A 15,007-nucleotide genomic window follows, 5' to 3' on the forward strand; every position below is an offset into this window, starting at 1 on the left:
ACGAGAACTGCAAGACTTAACTTCAATCAAGGACTTCACAGCAAAACCAAAAAAAAGTAATTGAATTCCATCTACTACTTCAAACCTTCCTCCTTTAATTCTTTCTCCTCCTTTGTATCTGTTTGTGTGTGTGTGTTTATCACGTATGCATGCTAGCTTGGTTGCGTCATGTATTTTTAGTAGTTTTAACTGAGTTAGAGAGTTAGGATTAATAAACTTACACCTTTCTTGTTTAAACCTGAGAAAGCCTGTCTGGTTCCTTTACAATTACAATTAGAGAGCAGTGAGCAAGGACTCACTGAGGTGAAGCTAAAAACACTTAAAAGTTAAACCCAGGGGTGTGGGAGAAGCCTGAGACCCCTTCCTCACCTGTCATAACAAAAAACATAGAACACAAGCAACTTTTTTGCTGACTGATATTAGAGTCATAGAGTTATACAGCACAGAAACAGGCTCTTCGGCCCATCGTAGTTTGTGCTGGTCAAACACCTATCTATTCTAATCCCATTTTCCAGCACTTGGCCCATAGCCTTGTATGCTATGGCATAAATGCTCATCTAAATACTTCTTAAATGTTGTGAGGGTTCCTGCCTCTACCACCCCTTCAGGCAGTATGTTCCAGATTCCAACCACACTCTGGGCAAAAAAGATTTTCCTCAAATCCCCTCTAAACCTCCTGCCCCTTACCTTAAATCTGTGCCCCCTGGTTATTGACACCTCCACTAAGGGAAAACGATTCTTCCTATCTATCCTGTCAATGCCCCTCATAATTTTGTACATCTCAATCAGGTCCCTCCTCAGCCTTCTCTGTTCTAAAGAAAACAACCCTAGCCTTTTCAGTCTCTCTTCATAGCTGAAATGCTCCAGCCCAGTCAACAACCTGGTGAATCTCCTCTGCACCCTCTCCAGTGCAATCACATCCTCCCTATAGTGTGGTGACCAGAATTGTACACAGTACTCCAGCTGTGGCCTAACTAGCATTCTATACAGCTTTATCATAACCTCCCTGCTCTTTATTAATTTTTAAAAATGTAATTAGAAGGGATTTCTTTTGCTTTCCCACTCGTATTCATTTCACAGTAGGATTGTGTAAAAGGAACCCCTGGTGACCTGTCATTTCACTTTTGTCTCCTCTTTCTGGGAGAGAAAGTAGTCTTTATTTGGATTATCCCTGATCATCCAGCCAAGTTCTCAAATTCATTGGCCCTGAGCTTATCTTTGAAGGAGGGAGGGAGCTGGGGTTGGGTCAATTTTACAGTTCGGAAACCCAGAAGAACTGTTTGCCCTCAGGTCCTGCCGCATTTAACTGTATGACCCGAATACCAATTTTCGTCTCTGTTTCTCAGTCATAGCTGGCTAGGTGGAGAGGCTGAATGTCTTTCGGGCAGGTAGGCCTTCTTCACCAGGCCGCAGTTGGGGACTGAAGAGGAGGAAGAGAGAGAGAGAGAGATTGGAAAGGCTAGAGTAGGAGGGGGAAGATCGGAGGCCAGAATGGGGAGAGATCAGAGGTCTAAAAGCAGATCTTGCACCAGGGGCAAGATCTGAAGCACATTTATTCCTTTATTAAGAAGTAGGAAATTCCTCCTCACTTCACTTTTAAAATTTATTGCTTATCATTGCATGCGGAATAAAATGTATTTATATTTTTGTGCATTTTACAGGTTTGTTCATCCATACGGATTCCCCGAAGAATTCTCCATTGTCACAACCTTTAGAATGAGAGAAGATACCCCTGAGATGGTATGGAATCTATGGGAGGTAACTGACAGATACGGCGACGAGCAGTTCCGACTCCGTCTGTATGGTGAGACCAATGCTGTTGAACTCTACAACATAGCGGCTATGGCAGAGGAGGTCACTACCTTTGAGAATGTGGGACAGCTGTTTAACCGGGCCTGGCACAAGCTCTCACTTAGTGCCACAAGAACCCAGCTGACTTTGTTTGTTGATTGTCAGCAGGTTGGCACAGCTCCCATTCGGCAATATGGATCCATTGGCATGGATGGAGTTACTATCTTAGCTACAGGAGCAAGGAATGATGCTACACTTCCAGTAAGCACCTTTGATTCCACTTCATTTCATTACCTCTTTAGCCCACACAGCTATTCGTAAATAAACCACATTTAAGATTGGATTCTTTTTGCAATTTGATGTACTTGTAACATTGGACAATGTGACCACCATTTTTCAGTGTTCTAGGGTTGTAAATCTAAAATAAATCATTTGAAATGTGGATTCTTTTCCATCTAACTAATTGTATTTTATCAAATGTTTTGACTGAGGAGCATTTGTAGTGAATAGCGGTCACTTTATGGCCCATTGTGAGCTAAAGCGAGGTAACTCAGAGGTGTTGGAGGCATTTATGTAGACTAGCAGATATACTGTTGCTGTCAGTTATTTATGGGGGGAAAGCAGAAGCATAGGCGTCATTAATAAAGTTTTTTGCTTTAAACGCCACCAAACTTCAGATAAAGTTGCAAAATATGTAGATATTCATAAAATTGAATACTACAGACATATTGGCTTGGATTCTTGAGAGGTACAGTTGCTTTGGGTTCTTACACCAGGAGCAAGATCTGAAGCACATTTCTTCTTTTATTAAGAAGTAGAAAATTCTTCTTCACTTTTAAAATTTATCACTAATCATTGCATGCAGGGAAAAATATTGACTAATGGCCTGGATGGTAGTGACAGTGAAACTGTCCGCATTCGCCATCATTAATCCTCTGAAACTGACAGCAACTTAATTACTAAATACCCTCACTGGTCCTGAGCGACTAATTTTATATTTGTAGAATGCCAAATTTTTCTATTTTTAAAACAAAATCCATATTTTAAATTTTTTTTCTTTTCTCAAATGTTGATTTATTTTTGTTTTAGCTTCTATCTTAATCCAATCATAATTTATTTCATGTCTGAAAATTTCAATTAAAAGTGAAGCATATTAAATGCTTTTAACTCCCTGGTTTGTGAATACTTCAGTGTGACTCGTTGACATCACTGCTGCTGCAAGCCAAGACATCTCCTTGAGTTGGCGCCAGATTGAAACTGCTGTCGGGAAATGGGAACTTCCCGCCACAGAGATCGCTAGATCGTTGTGGGCAGCTTTCTTCAAGGTCGGCAGCGAGCGCCCTTGCTTTGCCACTGATTGCAGAATCGAGGCCAATAAAGCACATTTGGATCAAATGTCTAAAACTATTTATTTGACTATCAACATCCTGGGGATTACCATTGACCAGAAACTGAACTAGACCAGCCACATAAATACTGTGGCTACAAGATCAGGTCAGAGGCTGGGAATTCTGCGGCGAGTAACTCACCTCCTGTCTCCCCAATGCCTGTCCACCATCTACAAGGCACATGTCAGGAATGTGATGGAATACTCTTCACTTGTCTGGATGAGTGCAGCTCCAACAACGCTCAAGAATCTCAAAATCATCCAGGACAAAGCCGACCGCTTGATTGGCACTCCATTTACCACCTTCAACATTCACTCCCTCCACCACTGACGCACACTGGCAGCAGTGTGTACCATCTACAAGATGCACTGCATCAACGCACCAAGGTTCCTTCGACAGCACCTGCCAGACCTGTGACCTCTACCACCTAGAAGGACAAGGGCAGCAAATGCATGGGAACACCACTACCTGCAAGTTCCCCTCCAAGCCACACACCATCCTGACTTGGAACGATATCGCCGTTCCTTCACTGTTGCTGCTTCAAAATTCTGGAACTCCATTCCTAACAGCCCACATGGACTGCGAGAAGGTAGTGGTGAGCTGCCTTCTTAAGGGCAATTATGGATGGGCAATAAATGCTGTCCTAGCCAGCGACACCCAGATCCCATGAATGAACGACTAAAAAAAAATTAACTTAGGGCCATACAGACTGCTGGTTAGTTACATAACTGTTACAGGGCAAAAACTGAACAATTCATTCCTACAATTTGGTACTAGGGCCCGATTTTAAACTGTGTAGGTGAATGTGTTTTGAATGGGTTAAAATGTCACAGGGTTTTAGACTTTAATTTTTGTTGGCTCAAATACCAAATAAACCAAGTTTCCGGTTGGAGTGATGGAATTCTTCACACATACATCCCTTTATATTCGCCTGCCGTACTTCTTTTATATCCCAGGTGGATCTACAACAATTCAAAATTTATAGCAATCCAAGGAAGGCGACTGAGGCCACTTGCTGCGAATTGCCTGGTGTTGTAAGTACAAAGTTCATGAGCTTGCCTTCTATGAATATTTTATTCCTTTGTTGTCATGATGAATTTGTGCTTTTTAAAATGAAAATGGCTACTCCTTTCATTTCACTACCTATTTTAGAGTTATTTGAGTATATGCATTGTTTTTCTATTCCTACTGTCCATTCTATCCTACTCCTCTGGCTCTTCTCCTTCAATCATCTCGCCTTGCTCCATCCCTCTCACCTCTCTTTCAAAGTCATCATTCTTTACTATCCTTCCAAGTACAATAAAAATGTTCTCACTGAGATATCTTCACTGCTTTCCTCCCTCAGCCTCTGCACTGAACAACTTCTCATCCTCAGTGATTTCAATCTCCATCTCAACTCATCTTCTCTCCTCATTTCACTGCCCTCTTATCCTCCCTAAATCTCTCCCTGCATGTAAACTCCCTAACCAATATACACGGCCACCCTCTTGATCTTGCCATCTCACATGGTCTTGCCAGTCCCAGGGTATCATTTATAGATAAGGCCATCTCTGATCACTTCCATGTATCAGTCTCTACCTACATCCGCCTTCCACGACCCAATCCTAAATCATTCTGTATCCATCCCTGGAAAAAAACGATCCCCCTATTGACTTAGAACTGCACTTTGAAAATCTCAACTATCTAGCCTTTGGCCCTCCATTCGCCACATTTCTGCAGCTACTGATTTACTCAACCACAACCTCACCTCCACCTTTGATGCCCTAGTTCCCAATAAAAAGATCAGTCTCTCACACCCTGGACACTGCTCCCTGGTACGGCCTCATCTCTGGTCCCTGAAGTCCAAGGGATGCAGACTTGAAAGGATATGTGGACAACTGATTTAGCCATCTACCGCCAGATCTGGCTGGACCACTTAAAAACTGTCAGGTCCTGCTCTTGTCTGCTAAGACTGCTCTATTCCAAGATCATCCGGGAATGCAAAGATAACCCTTTGCTGCTTTTCTCTACTGCAAACTGTCTTCTTAAACCCCTCTCCCCTGTCCCCTCCATCCTCACCTCCAACAATGTGTGAGGAACTCATGGACCTTCTTTGTCACTAAAGTTGAGATTATCCAATCAGCTGCCTCTGCTGCGTCCATCCCTTCCACTAGCCGACCTGGCCAAACTTCCTCTCATGCCCTGCCCTGTCCTAGCCCTAAACTTGCACATTTCCCTAGTTTCTCTCCTGTCTCCCCTCATGCCCTCTCTAAGCTCATCTTGTCCATGAGACCCACTTCCTGTTCCCTTGATCCATCCCATACCCACTAAACTGCTGACCAGCCATTTTCCCCTCCTGGTCCCCATGTTAACATTATCCCTCTCTCCTTTAAATCTGCCAGCATCACCCCTCTCCTCAAAAAAACAACCCTTGACCCCATCACCCTTGCTCCCTTTCCTCTCCAAAGTCCTTGAACTTGTCGCCTTCCAAATCCATTCCCATTTTTCCCGGAGCTCCATGTTTGAATCTCCCCAATCAGATTTCCGCCTCTGCAGTAGTACCGAAACAGCTCTTATCAAAGTCACAAATGACACCCTATGTGACTATGACAAAGGTAAACTTTCCCTCTTCATCCTTCTCAACCTGTCTGCAGCCTTTAACATGGTTGACCACTCCATCCTCCTCCAACGCCTCTCCGCTGTCATCCAGGTGGTTGTGACTGCTCTCACCTGGTTCCATTCTTATCTTCTAATTGTAGCCAACGTGTCACCTGTAATGGTTTCTCTTCCTGCTCCTGTTACCTGTGGTGTCCCCCCAAGGGTCTATACTTGGTCCCCTCCTATTTTTCATCCACATGCTTGGGTTTCTACTACTGGGCCTGGCTCTGAGGCCTCTGCAGTACCTGCAGTGGCCATCACTCCCGGAGTTGCTGCTGATACTGCTGAGCTGCCGGCCCTCTGATTGGCTGGCAGCTCTTGGAGGGGAGATCCCCATCCTTATAAAGTCTATAAAGGGACGGGGACCCCGCCTCCTAAAATTTTGAGCCCAAAGGACTGGAGGATCACTGGGGGGCCAAACAGTGCAGAGGCGGGGATCGCCGCCCTGCCTTTTTGGCTCACCACCAGGAGCCCCGCCTCCTTCACAAAATCCAGCCCAATATCTCCTTTTGTGACTCAGTGTCATACTTTGTTTTATAATGCTCTTGTGAAGCACTGCGGGACAATTAATTACGTTCAAGGCGCTATATAAATATAAGTCGGTTGTTGTTCCTGTTTCCTACCCCTATTTTCTTTTATTGTGAGTTCCCTACTGGGATGACCACACCTTTCGTTCAGAAGGTCGTGTGAAGAGCTTATTCTCATGCCACTACCAGCTCAGCTCTCAGGAGGTACGTGGGACAGGAGATAAGTCCAGTGAAGCACTGCTATCTTTGTTTCACTTCACTGGCCTTTGTCTTCCACCCTCCTCTGCAACTGAAATCAGGACTTCAGCACGGGTGACATGATCAAACCTGGGTCCCACCATCGTAGCACTGTGTACTGGTGTTATGAACATAGGAACAGGAGTAGGCCATTCAGTCCTTTGAGCCTGTTCTACCATTCACTGAGATCATGGTTGATATGTATCCGAACTCCATTTGTCCGCCCCTAATGCCCTTGGCTAGCAAAGATCTATCAATCTCAGGTTTAAAATGACTAATTGAGCTCGCGCCTACTGCTTTTAGTGGGCAAGAGTTCCACAATTGTACCACTCTTTGCGTGAAGAAGTGTTTCCTGACTTCTCTCTTGAACGGCCTAGCTCTGATTTTAAAGTTGACGTGCTGTACCACACTGCTGCCATATATTTCACAGTTTTCTTTTTAAAGGGTTTGCCCAATTGTTCTTGAATTTTTGCAAACTAAATGTGACTCCATTATGTTTTTTTTTTGGAATCTTTTGATCCATTCTAAACTACAATGTAGTGTGAAAGACAAAGCATTGAGGGCACTGCAACAGAATGTCCCTGCAGATCTGCAATGCCTGGATTCCCCGGATTCCCTGGACCAAAGGTAAGCCTCTTCCACCACTGCAGGAAGTTTTCCAGGGAATAACGTTCTTGTTTATGCTTGCTTTTCTATGAAATTTACATGTATTTAAAGGTACTGAGGTAAACACAATTGTTACAGGGTTACCAAGGTGACAAAGGCACTTCTGGATTTCCTGGATCTCCAGGTAGAAAGGTATGTAAGGATACTTCGGGTAAGTTTACACTAGTTCTTGTACTTGGCTCCAATGTAGAAAGCAGTCACGAAGGTACCTCACTCGAAAATGAAATTGCTGTATTTAAATGCGTCACTACTGCTAGTATGCGTGAAGAGTTTGGTCGTCTTCTATCTGGGGTGATAAATGGTTTCGCTTTCAATAGGTGGGATTAAATCTGTATTGTGTTACGCTACAAAAATGCACACCTTCTGCTATTGAATTAGCACCGTTGCCAACAAAGCCTAATGACTGGCGTTCAGCTGTGGCACACAGTAGTAGCCCAAATGACGGCCCCGTGATTCCCCATATAGTAACCCTCCAATTTCAGATGGACTGTGTGAGGTAATTGGTAAGTAGGGGAGAAGTGTTGAACAAATAGCCCAGCTGCCAAGGTCAATGCAGGAAGCTTTGAGCTGTTAAATTGCCCAGTATGGAAAGTCAACAGATCAGTTTTATGGACATAAACTTCTGATGAAATAGAAAGGCTAAAGGCAGGACAGTTGGAGGAATTATCTGAATAAAAGGAACTGAAGACTTTGAGATTCTTGCACTGGCTTTAGTTGTTTTTGGAAAAATACTTTCATAATAATGGCATATACTGTAAATGAAAGTAGTTTAGAAACTGAGGCGCAGATAGAAGTACAGTGGTGCATTACCCTCCACATCTTCCTTGACCTTTCTGTTGCCTTCAATAGAGTCTCTCACCACCTCATCCATTGCCATAGTGTCATTGGGACTCTCCTTTTTGGTTGAGAATATTCAAAAGTAATTTTGAAAATATTTAGAATAAATTGGATGCAAAAAGTAAATTCCTCTTCTAAGAAGCCTTGATGGCGAGATTCCACTCTTAAATTGTAAGTGGAAGGGTACAGTTCTTTTAAGTATATTCATTGTTCCTACCACTTATACAAGAGAAACTTGATTGTTGTACATGTTTGCAATGGATGCTAAAATTGAATGATGTGCGTGTGTTGTAGGGTTATCGAGGTTTTAAAGGAGCCCGAGGAAGACAAGGCGATCCAGGACCAAGGGTAAGTTTCAATTGTAATACATAATAAATACATTCCACGTCTTGTAAGTGTGAGTATACACTTTACATTAGGAGACCAAGATTCTTTACAGGTTGTATTCTTTGTCTCTGACGAATAACCTGGAAGGATTTACACTTTTAATCAGTGTTTAGCATTTGTGCTCTCAATTTTAGCAGTTTTTAAAAAAATAAATATGTTTAACTTAAAATTACCTATTGGATTATTTCACTCAGTTTATATTAAAATACATGTTGGGGCTCCACAGTAGCTCAGTGAATAAGTGATCCATTATGCTGAGCCTATAAAACTAGAAAGATCCCAGACCTGACCACTGCTTAAGTTGATCTTAAGCGAGTCTGTGTTGTGGTGCCGCAGAGACCCTGGACTACAGAGGCGACAATTACAAATGAGTTTCGGATTGTTATTGAAAGAGCACTCACCCGTCCCCCCACCCATAAGCCCCATTGCCCCACCTCCTTGCCTCTGAAAAGATGTTCCCATGTGAGCATCAAATCAAGACAGGATTGGACTTAACTGGAACGGTCTCATGTAGTCAAATAGCTGTTGACACTTACAGTTTCTGCTCAGTTATGAAGAATGGCTACAGGATACAGGTTGGGCCTGTACTCATTGGAGTTTAGAAGAATGAGAGGCAATCTTATTGAAACAAAAAGATTTTGAAGGGGCTTGACAGGGTAGATGCTAAGAGGATGTTTCCTGTCATGGGGGAATCTAGAACTAGGGGTCACAGTTTCAGAATAAGGGGTCTTCCATTTAAGATGGAGATGAGGAGGAATTTCTTCTCTCAGAGTGTCAATAATCTTTGGATTTCTCTACCCCCATGAGCAACGGAAGCTGGGTCATTGAATATATTCAAGACTGAGTTCGACAGATGTTTGATCTTTAAGGGAGTCGAGGGTTATGGCGGGGAGGGCAGGCAGGAAAGTGGAGTTAAGGCCACAATCAGATCTGCCATGATCTTATTGGATGTTGGAGCAGACCCGAAGGGCTGAATGGCCTATTCCTGCTCCTAATTCTTGTGTTCTTAGAAATAAAAGATGGTAAATACTTCAGTAGAGAGAGAGGAAGGTAATAGAACACAGAAAATAGCCTCGCTATGAATGTACACTGGTTATGTTTGATTAAATTGAGTACTCACAGGTAAAAAGATAATCTTGTTTGCTGGTGAAACAGTGTGATCACAAAATATGCCTTTTGTACATTATACTTAGTTTCTATCATTTTATGTCATCTAGGGTGAAGAAGGCGAAGAGGGTTCTCACGGAGATCCAGGTTACTCAGGAGCTATGGTACACATGAATCCCATTGTTCCAAAAAGCTAGAAATATATTGAAGAATGTTCTGCTTATATTGTGTGAAACTTAAGATGAAACTGTTTTTATATTATAGGGTGTTCCTGGTCCTCATGGAGAGAAAGGTGTTCCTGGCAAACAAGGGGAAAAGGTACTAGGAAAATATTGTACATAAGAAAAGACCAAAGATTATGGGTGCCAACATGTGCAAGGCATAAACCGAGCATAACTGAGGGGCCTTTGGTGCATGTATGGGGAATGAGTTATCAATAGATTCAAAGTAGCCACTATTGTGCTCCAAGGAAAATATTTACATATGTATAAACAAACAATTGTGAAAAAGAATTATATTTTTCTCAGTTTTATAATTTTAGTTGGAAAAAAACCCTGACATTGGCATTAGCAGGGAATGTTCATGCCTACTTTGTACGAAAATTAGCAAAACAGGGAAAATATATCCCCAATATTACTCTTTGGTCTCTGTTTCCCACATGCCTGATATAACAGTGCCAATTTTGCGAGGCGTTTTAATTAAAGAAAAATAGAGGAACGGTTAAACTTTCAAACAAACAGTCTAACATTTTTTGATGAATTATATTGTTCATAAAGTGTCTTCAATGAAGAAAAATGCTCCAAGTGCTTTACAGAATGAAACATTTAAAGATAGAAACAGGCAGTTGTATGTTTCAACATGCTTTCATGGGAATAACTTTACTAGTTACTTCGGTCATTTCAGAAACATGGAAAAATCTATGGTATAGAAGGAAGCCATTCAGCTCAATGTGCCTGTGCCAGCCAAAAACGAGCTATCCAGCTCAATCCCACATTCCAGCCCTTGGTCCGTAGCCCTGTTGGTTATGGCATTTCAAGTGCACATCCAAGTATTTTTTAACTGCGATGAGGATTTCTGTCTCTACCACCCTTTTAGATAGTCTGTATCAGACCCCCACCAACCTCTGGCTGAAAAATTTCTCCTCAACTCTCTTCTAATCCTTCTCCCAATTACTTTAATTCTGTCCTCCCTGGTTATTGACCTCTCTGCTAAAGGAAATAGATCCTTCTCATCCTTTCTATCTAGACCCCTCAACTTTATACACCTCAATTAAATCTCTCCTCAGCCTCCTCTGTTCCTAACAACCCCAGCCTGTCCAATCTTTCCTTGTAGCTAAAATTTTCCATTCGTCGCAACATCCTTGTAAATCTCCTTCTTTATAATGCGATTACATCCTTCCCGTCATGTAGTGACCAGGACAGTACACAGTACTCTGCTGTGGCCTAACTAGCATTTTATACAAAAGCAAAATACTGTGAATGCTGGAAATCAGAAATAAAAACAGAAAATGCTGGAAATACTCAGCAGATCTGGCAGCATCTGTGAAGAGAGAAACAGAGTTAACATTTCAGGTCAATGACCTTTCATCAGAACTGGGATTCTGCCAATTTTGTTTTTATTTCAGGTTTCCACATCCATGGTATTCTGCTTTTGTAGTCAGACATGAACTTTTCTTAACAAATCTTTGCTGACCATCCTTCATTAATCCATGCCATTCTGAATGACGATTTATACTGTCCCTCAGAAATTTTTCTAATAGTTTTCCCATCACCAAGGTTAGGCTGATGGCTCTGTAATTACTTAGTGCATTCCTTCCTCCTTTTTTTAAACAATGGTACAACATTAGCAGTCCTGCAGTCCACCCGTACCATGGCTATAGCGAGAGAGCATCGGAAAATGATGGTCTCTCTTGTTTCTCTTAGCAACCTGCAATACATTTCATCCGGACCTGGCGATTTATCTACTTTCAAAGATGTCAAACCTCTCAATATTTCCTCTCTCACTGTTTGTACATTCCAATATTTCAACCTCTTCTTCCTCAACTACAATGTTTGCATTTCACTCCCTCTCCCCTCCCCGCCACCCCCCCCCCCCCTGCTTTTGTGAAGACACACACAAAGCATTCATTAAGAACCATGCCCATTTCTTCCACCTCTACACACAAGTTTCCTTTTTGGTCTTTAATCAGCCCTAGTCTTTCCTTAGTTATCCTCTTGCTCTTTATGTATTTGTCAAACATCTTAAAAACATCCAAAAAAAGTTTAGGGAGCCAAATTGATTGGAAGTTCTCATTATGCCCCATTATTAACTAATGCACCTTATATGTAGCATGAGACATACTATACATGGGGACAAGAAGTTTACCCTGCAGTTTCGTTGGGCTATCAATTTCACTGACAGCTGCAGAGCATTTTTCACAGAGCAAAAGCTGATGTGCTGTGAGTTGGGGAAACACCCTGTGGGTGTTAGGAGAGACCTTGAACATGCCATGAACAGAATGGTGTGACATGGGTTTGTGTTCAAGATTTTTTGTATGGTAAATTATTTTCTCACCTGCACCATCTTGAAAGGTGCCAGACAGAGACAGGGCCTTCCACACACAGAAGGAAAAACACTCAGATGCAGAGCCACCCATATACAACTCCTAGTGGTATTGGCAAAGCCCTGAGAGCAGGTTGCCATGTGTGCTGATTAACTGAGAGACTATGTGACATGAAGGCTAAGAAAGGGAAAGGTACAGAAGATGTTATACCCTAATCTGTTTAGGAGCAGGTTTCTTCATTTCCTTCAATGATAAAAGAATAATATTGTTCTGAAGAGATATTTAGGGAATAATTTTCAATTTAGTGCCAGAGTGTAATATTTGCAGGTCAAATGCTCATTATAAAACCTCTTGACTTTTATTGCTGTCAATAACGGGCACAAAAGGCCTGCTACCCGACCTGAACCCAACGGGACCCAACGACGTGTCGGGTACGGGTCGGATCGCACTTCCGGGTCCGGCATTCGGGCTTGGGTCGGGTCGGATCGGACACGCTCTATAGATCTAGATAGTTGTATAGATCTTTGGTGAAGTTTACTTTGTGAAAATGCATTCTAATTTATACATCAACAGCATAAATGTATCACAGAGTGAGATGATGCTTTCATTGACAACACATTGTAGGGCGCTATTGGATTTTCAGGACCACGAGGGGAACCAGGACCCAAGGGTGAAATTGTAAGTACTTCAATGTGCATTATTGTCAATTATGTCAAACTCTTGCTAACATCAATTTACAGTTATATTATGAAAGTAACAATATGTAAGAAACAGTACAGTGATTTTTAAATTTATTTTAAGGGTGATATCGGAAGTATTGGTGAAGAAGGCAGTGGTGGTTCCCTTGGTGAAATGGTAAGCGCTGCTTCAAAGAATGACCAGTTCAAACTAAATGAATGTTTCACCCTAAGGCTCCAAGTCAGCAAGTCCATTGTCTCAAATCAGAAAGTTATTCATGAGACTAGTTGGAAGATAATGGAGCTCATTGCTAAATTAATTGTATTTGCTGTTTGCAACAGGGCTCTCCAGGAAGCCCGGGACCACCAGGACCACTAGGTATCCAAGGAATAAAGGTAATTTCCAACAAATTATTGCCTTGTTTTTAAACAGCACCTGAAGGTAAATTGTATGGAGGAAATAGATCCAGAATATTTTACTTCAAAGTAAGCCAGATGTGTAGGACCTGATCACAAAAGTTTAATTAGTGGAAATAAGTTTGCAATAGATATTAGAAAGAAATATGTACCTTTTGCTAGGCAAGATAGTGAAAGCAAAACCATTCAGAATGTTTAAGATGTAGCTGGATACTATGAGATTTGGGGCACCCTCGGGATAAATACAATGGCCGGGATTTTGCAGCCCCCCAATGAGCGGGCTGGTGGTGGAGGGAGGGGGTGCGGTTGGGGGGTGTATAATTGAGTGTGGGGGGGGGGGGTGCCGTTCCCGACACCTTCCCGCCCCCCTGCAATTTCACGTGGGGTGGTGGTGAGAAACGGCCCGCCTACCCTAGGCCAATCAAGGCCCTTATGTGGCCAATTAACTTCCATTTAAGGGTTTCCTCCCGCTGCCACAAGTATTTTACCTTCGGTGGGTGGATGCCAAAGGCTGCAAGAACACCACCAGGCAAGACCAGGCCGTCGTCTTGTGGGCTGGTGGGGGGGCCCTCCTGATTGGGCACCATGTGCCCCACGGTAGGCTACCCCCAAAGCCCCAACTGCCCCACTTCACAACACTACTCCCGGCTGATTGTCTCCGGCGAGGCCCCAAAAAACTTCCCTTGGTTCCAGGGCCGTCCTTCACCTTACTTGCGATGGCTGGGTATAGTCCCAGCAGTGGCCACAGCTCCTGGTGGCGCTACTGGGACTAAGAGCGGCCGGCCCGCTGCTTAGCTGGCAGCTTCATTAGGTGGGACTTCCTGCTTCAAGGAGGTGTAAGTACTGCCCAAGGCCAGTTAAGGGCCTGGGGAACGCAAAATCCCAGTGTGGCTCCCCAAGCCTGACAGAGGCAGACTCGCCACTGGCTTTTTGGCTGGTGGGTGGGGCCTCCCGCCCCAATGTAAAATTCCAGCCTATGAGAGTTAAGGTACTGTATAGCTGGATAATATGACAGTCAAGATACTATATAGCTAGAGACTATGAGAATTAGGGTACTAGAGGGATAAGTTCAATGTACCACATGACTTTTCTTTTCATTGACTCCTTTATTGCCTGTTTCTCTGAATTGTTAACATGTCTTTATATCTCCAAATGTAACAGGGGTTCCCTGGTGATCCTGGATTCTCAGGAGATATAGGGGAACCGGGAGATATGGTAAGCTCTTACAATCGCAAACACCATTTTCAAGTCATAAATTTGCTAGAGTATGTGAACTATTTTAAGATTGTGGGTTTTTTTTTCCCACTGACATAAACTATTATGTATTTACTAACCAAACATCTGATTGGGATATTTAAAACAATGAGCAGAGTAGGTAAAGCAAATTTAGTAAAAGGGGAGTCAGAATTGTAGAGCAATAGGATATACTTTCAAAATTAAGAGGCCATGAATCAAAGAGGAAATTGGAGTAAATCACTTCTTACAGCCGACTAGAGGGCGGGGAAATGGGGAAAGAGCAGGAGAATGGGATTAATTGGGTCGGTCTACCAGAGAGCCAGCAGGTGCACGATGAGTGGAAAGGCCACCTGTGCTTCCATGATTTTATGAATAACCTGTGTCTGTATAGTCTTTCAAGAGGGAACTTAATAGATTTTGCTAAAACCTTAAATTGGGGACAAGGTGATAGATGTGTTAATCGCATGTAGTATCAGAAGCAATACTGGGGTACTGTTTTTACATAAGCTTTTCACTTGCATGTATATATATTTGCATAAACTGTGTAAAGTTGAAATT

At 42.7% G+C, this 15,007-nt stretch overlaps 1 protein-coding gene across 1 annotated transcript in view; it reads left to right on the forward strand.

The window, feature by feature from the left end:
- The window catches only part of LOC137370302 (collagen alpha-2(IX) chain-like), a 78,329-nt gene that overhangs the window by 16,964 nt on the left and 46,358 nt on the right, over positions 1 to 15,007 (forward strand). The window contains exons 5-15 of the mRNA XM_068032682.1: positions 1,662 to 2,052; positions 4,136 to 4,213; positions 7,121 to 7,207; positions 7,325 to 7,378; positions 8,378 to 8,431; positions 9,688 to 9,741; positions 9,842 to 9,895; positions 12,744 to 12,797; positions 12,921 to 12,974; positions 13,139 to 13,192; positions 14,375 to 14,428. Coding sequence (XP_067888783.1) covers positions 1,662 to 2,052; positions 4,136 to 4,213; positions 7,121 to 7,207; positions 7,325 to 7,378; positions 8,378 to 8,431; positions 9,688 to 9,741; positions 9,842 to 9,895; positions 12,744 to 12,797; positions 12,921 to 12,974; positions 13,139 to 13,192; positions 14,375 to 14,428 — 988 coding nt within the window. The remainder of the gene's footprint in view (positions 1 to 1,661; positions 2,053 to 4,135; positions 4,214 to 7,120; positions 7,208 to 7,324; positions 7,379 to 8,377; positions 8,432 to 9,687; positions 9,742 to 9,841; positions 9,896 to 12,743; positions 12,798 to 12,920; positions 12,975 to 13,138; positions 13,193 to 14,374; positions 14,429 to 15,007) is intronic.

The sequence above is a fragment of the Heterodontus francisci genome, chromosome 5 (genome assembly GCF_036365525.1).
Source record: "Heterodontus francisci isolate sHetFra1 chromosome 5, sHetFra1.hap1, whole genome shotgun sequence".
NCBI classification, from domain to species: Eukaryota; Metazoa; Chordata; class Chondrichthyes; order Heterodontiformes; family Heterodontidae; genus Heterodontus; species Heterodontus francisci.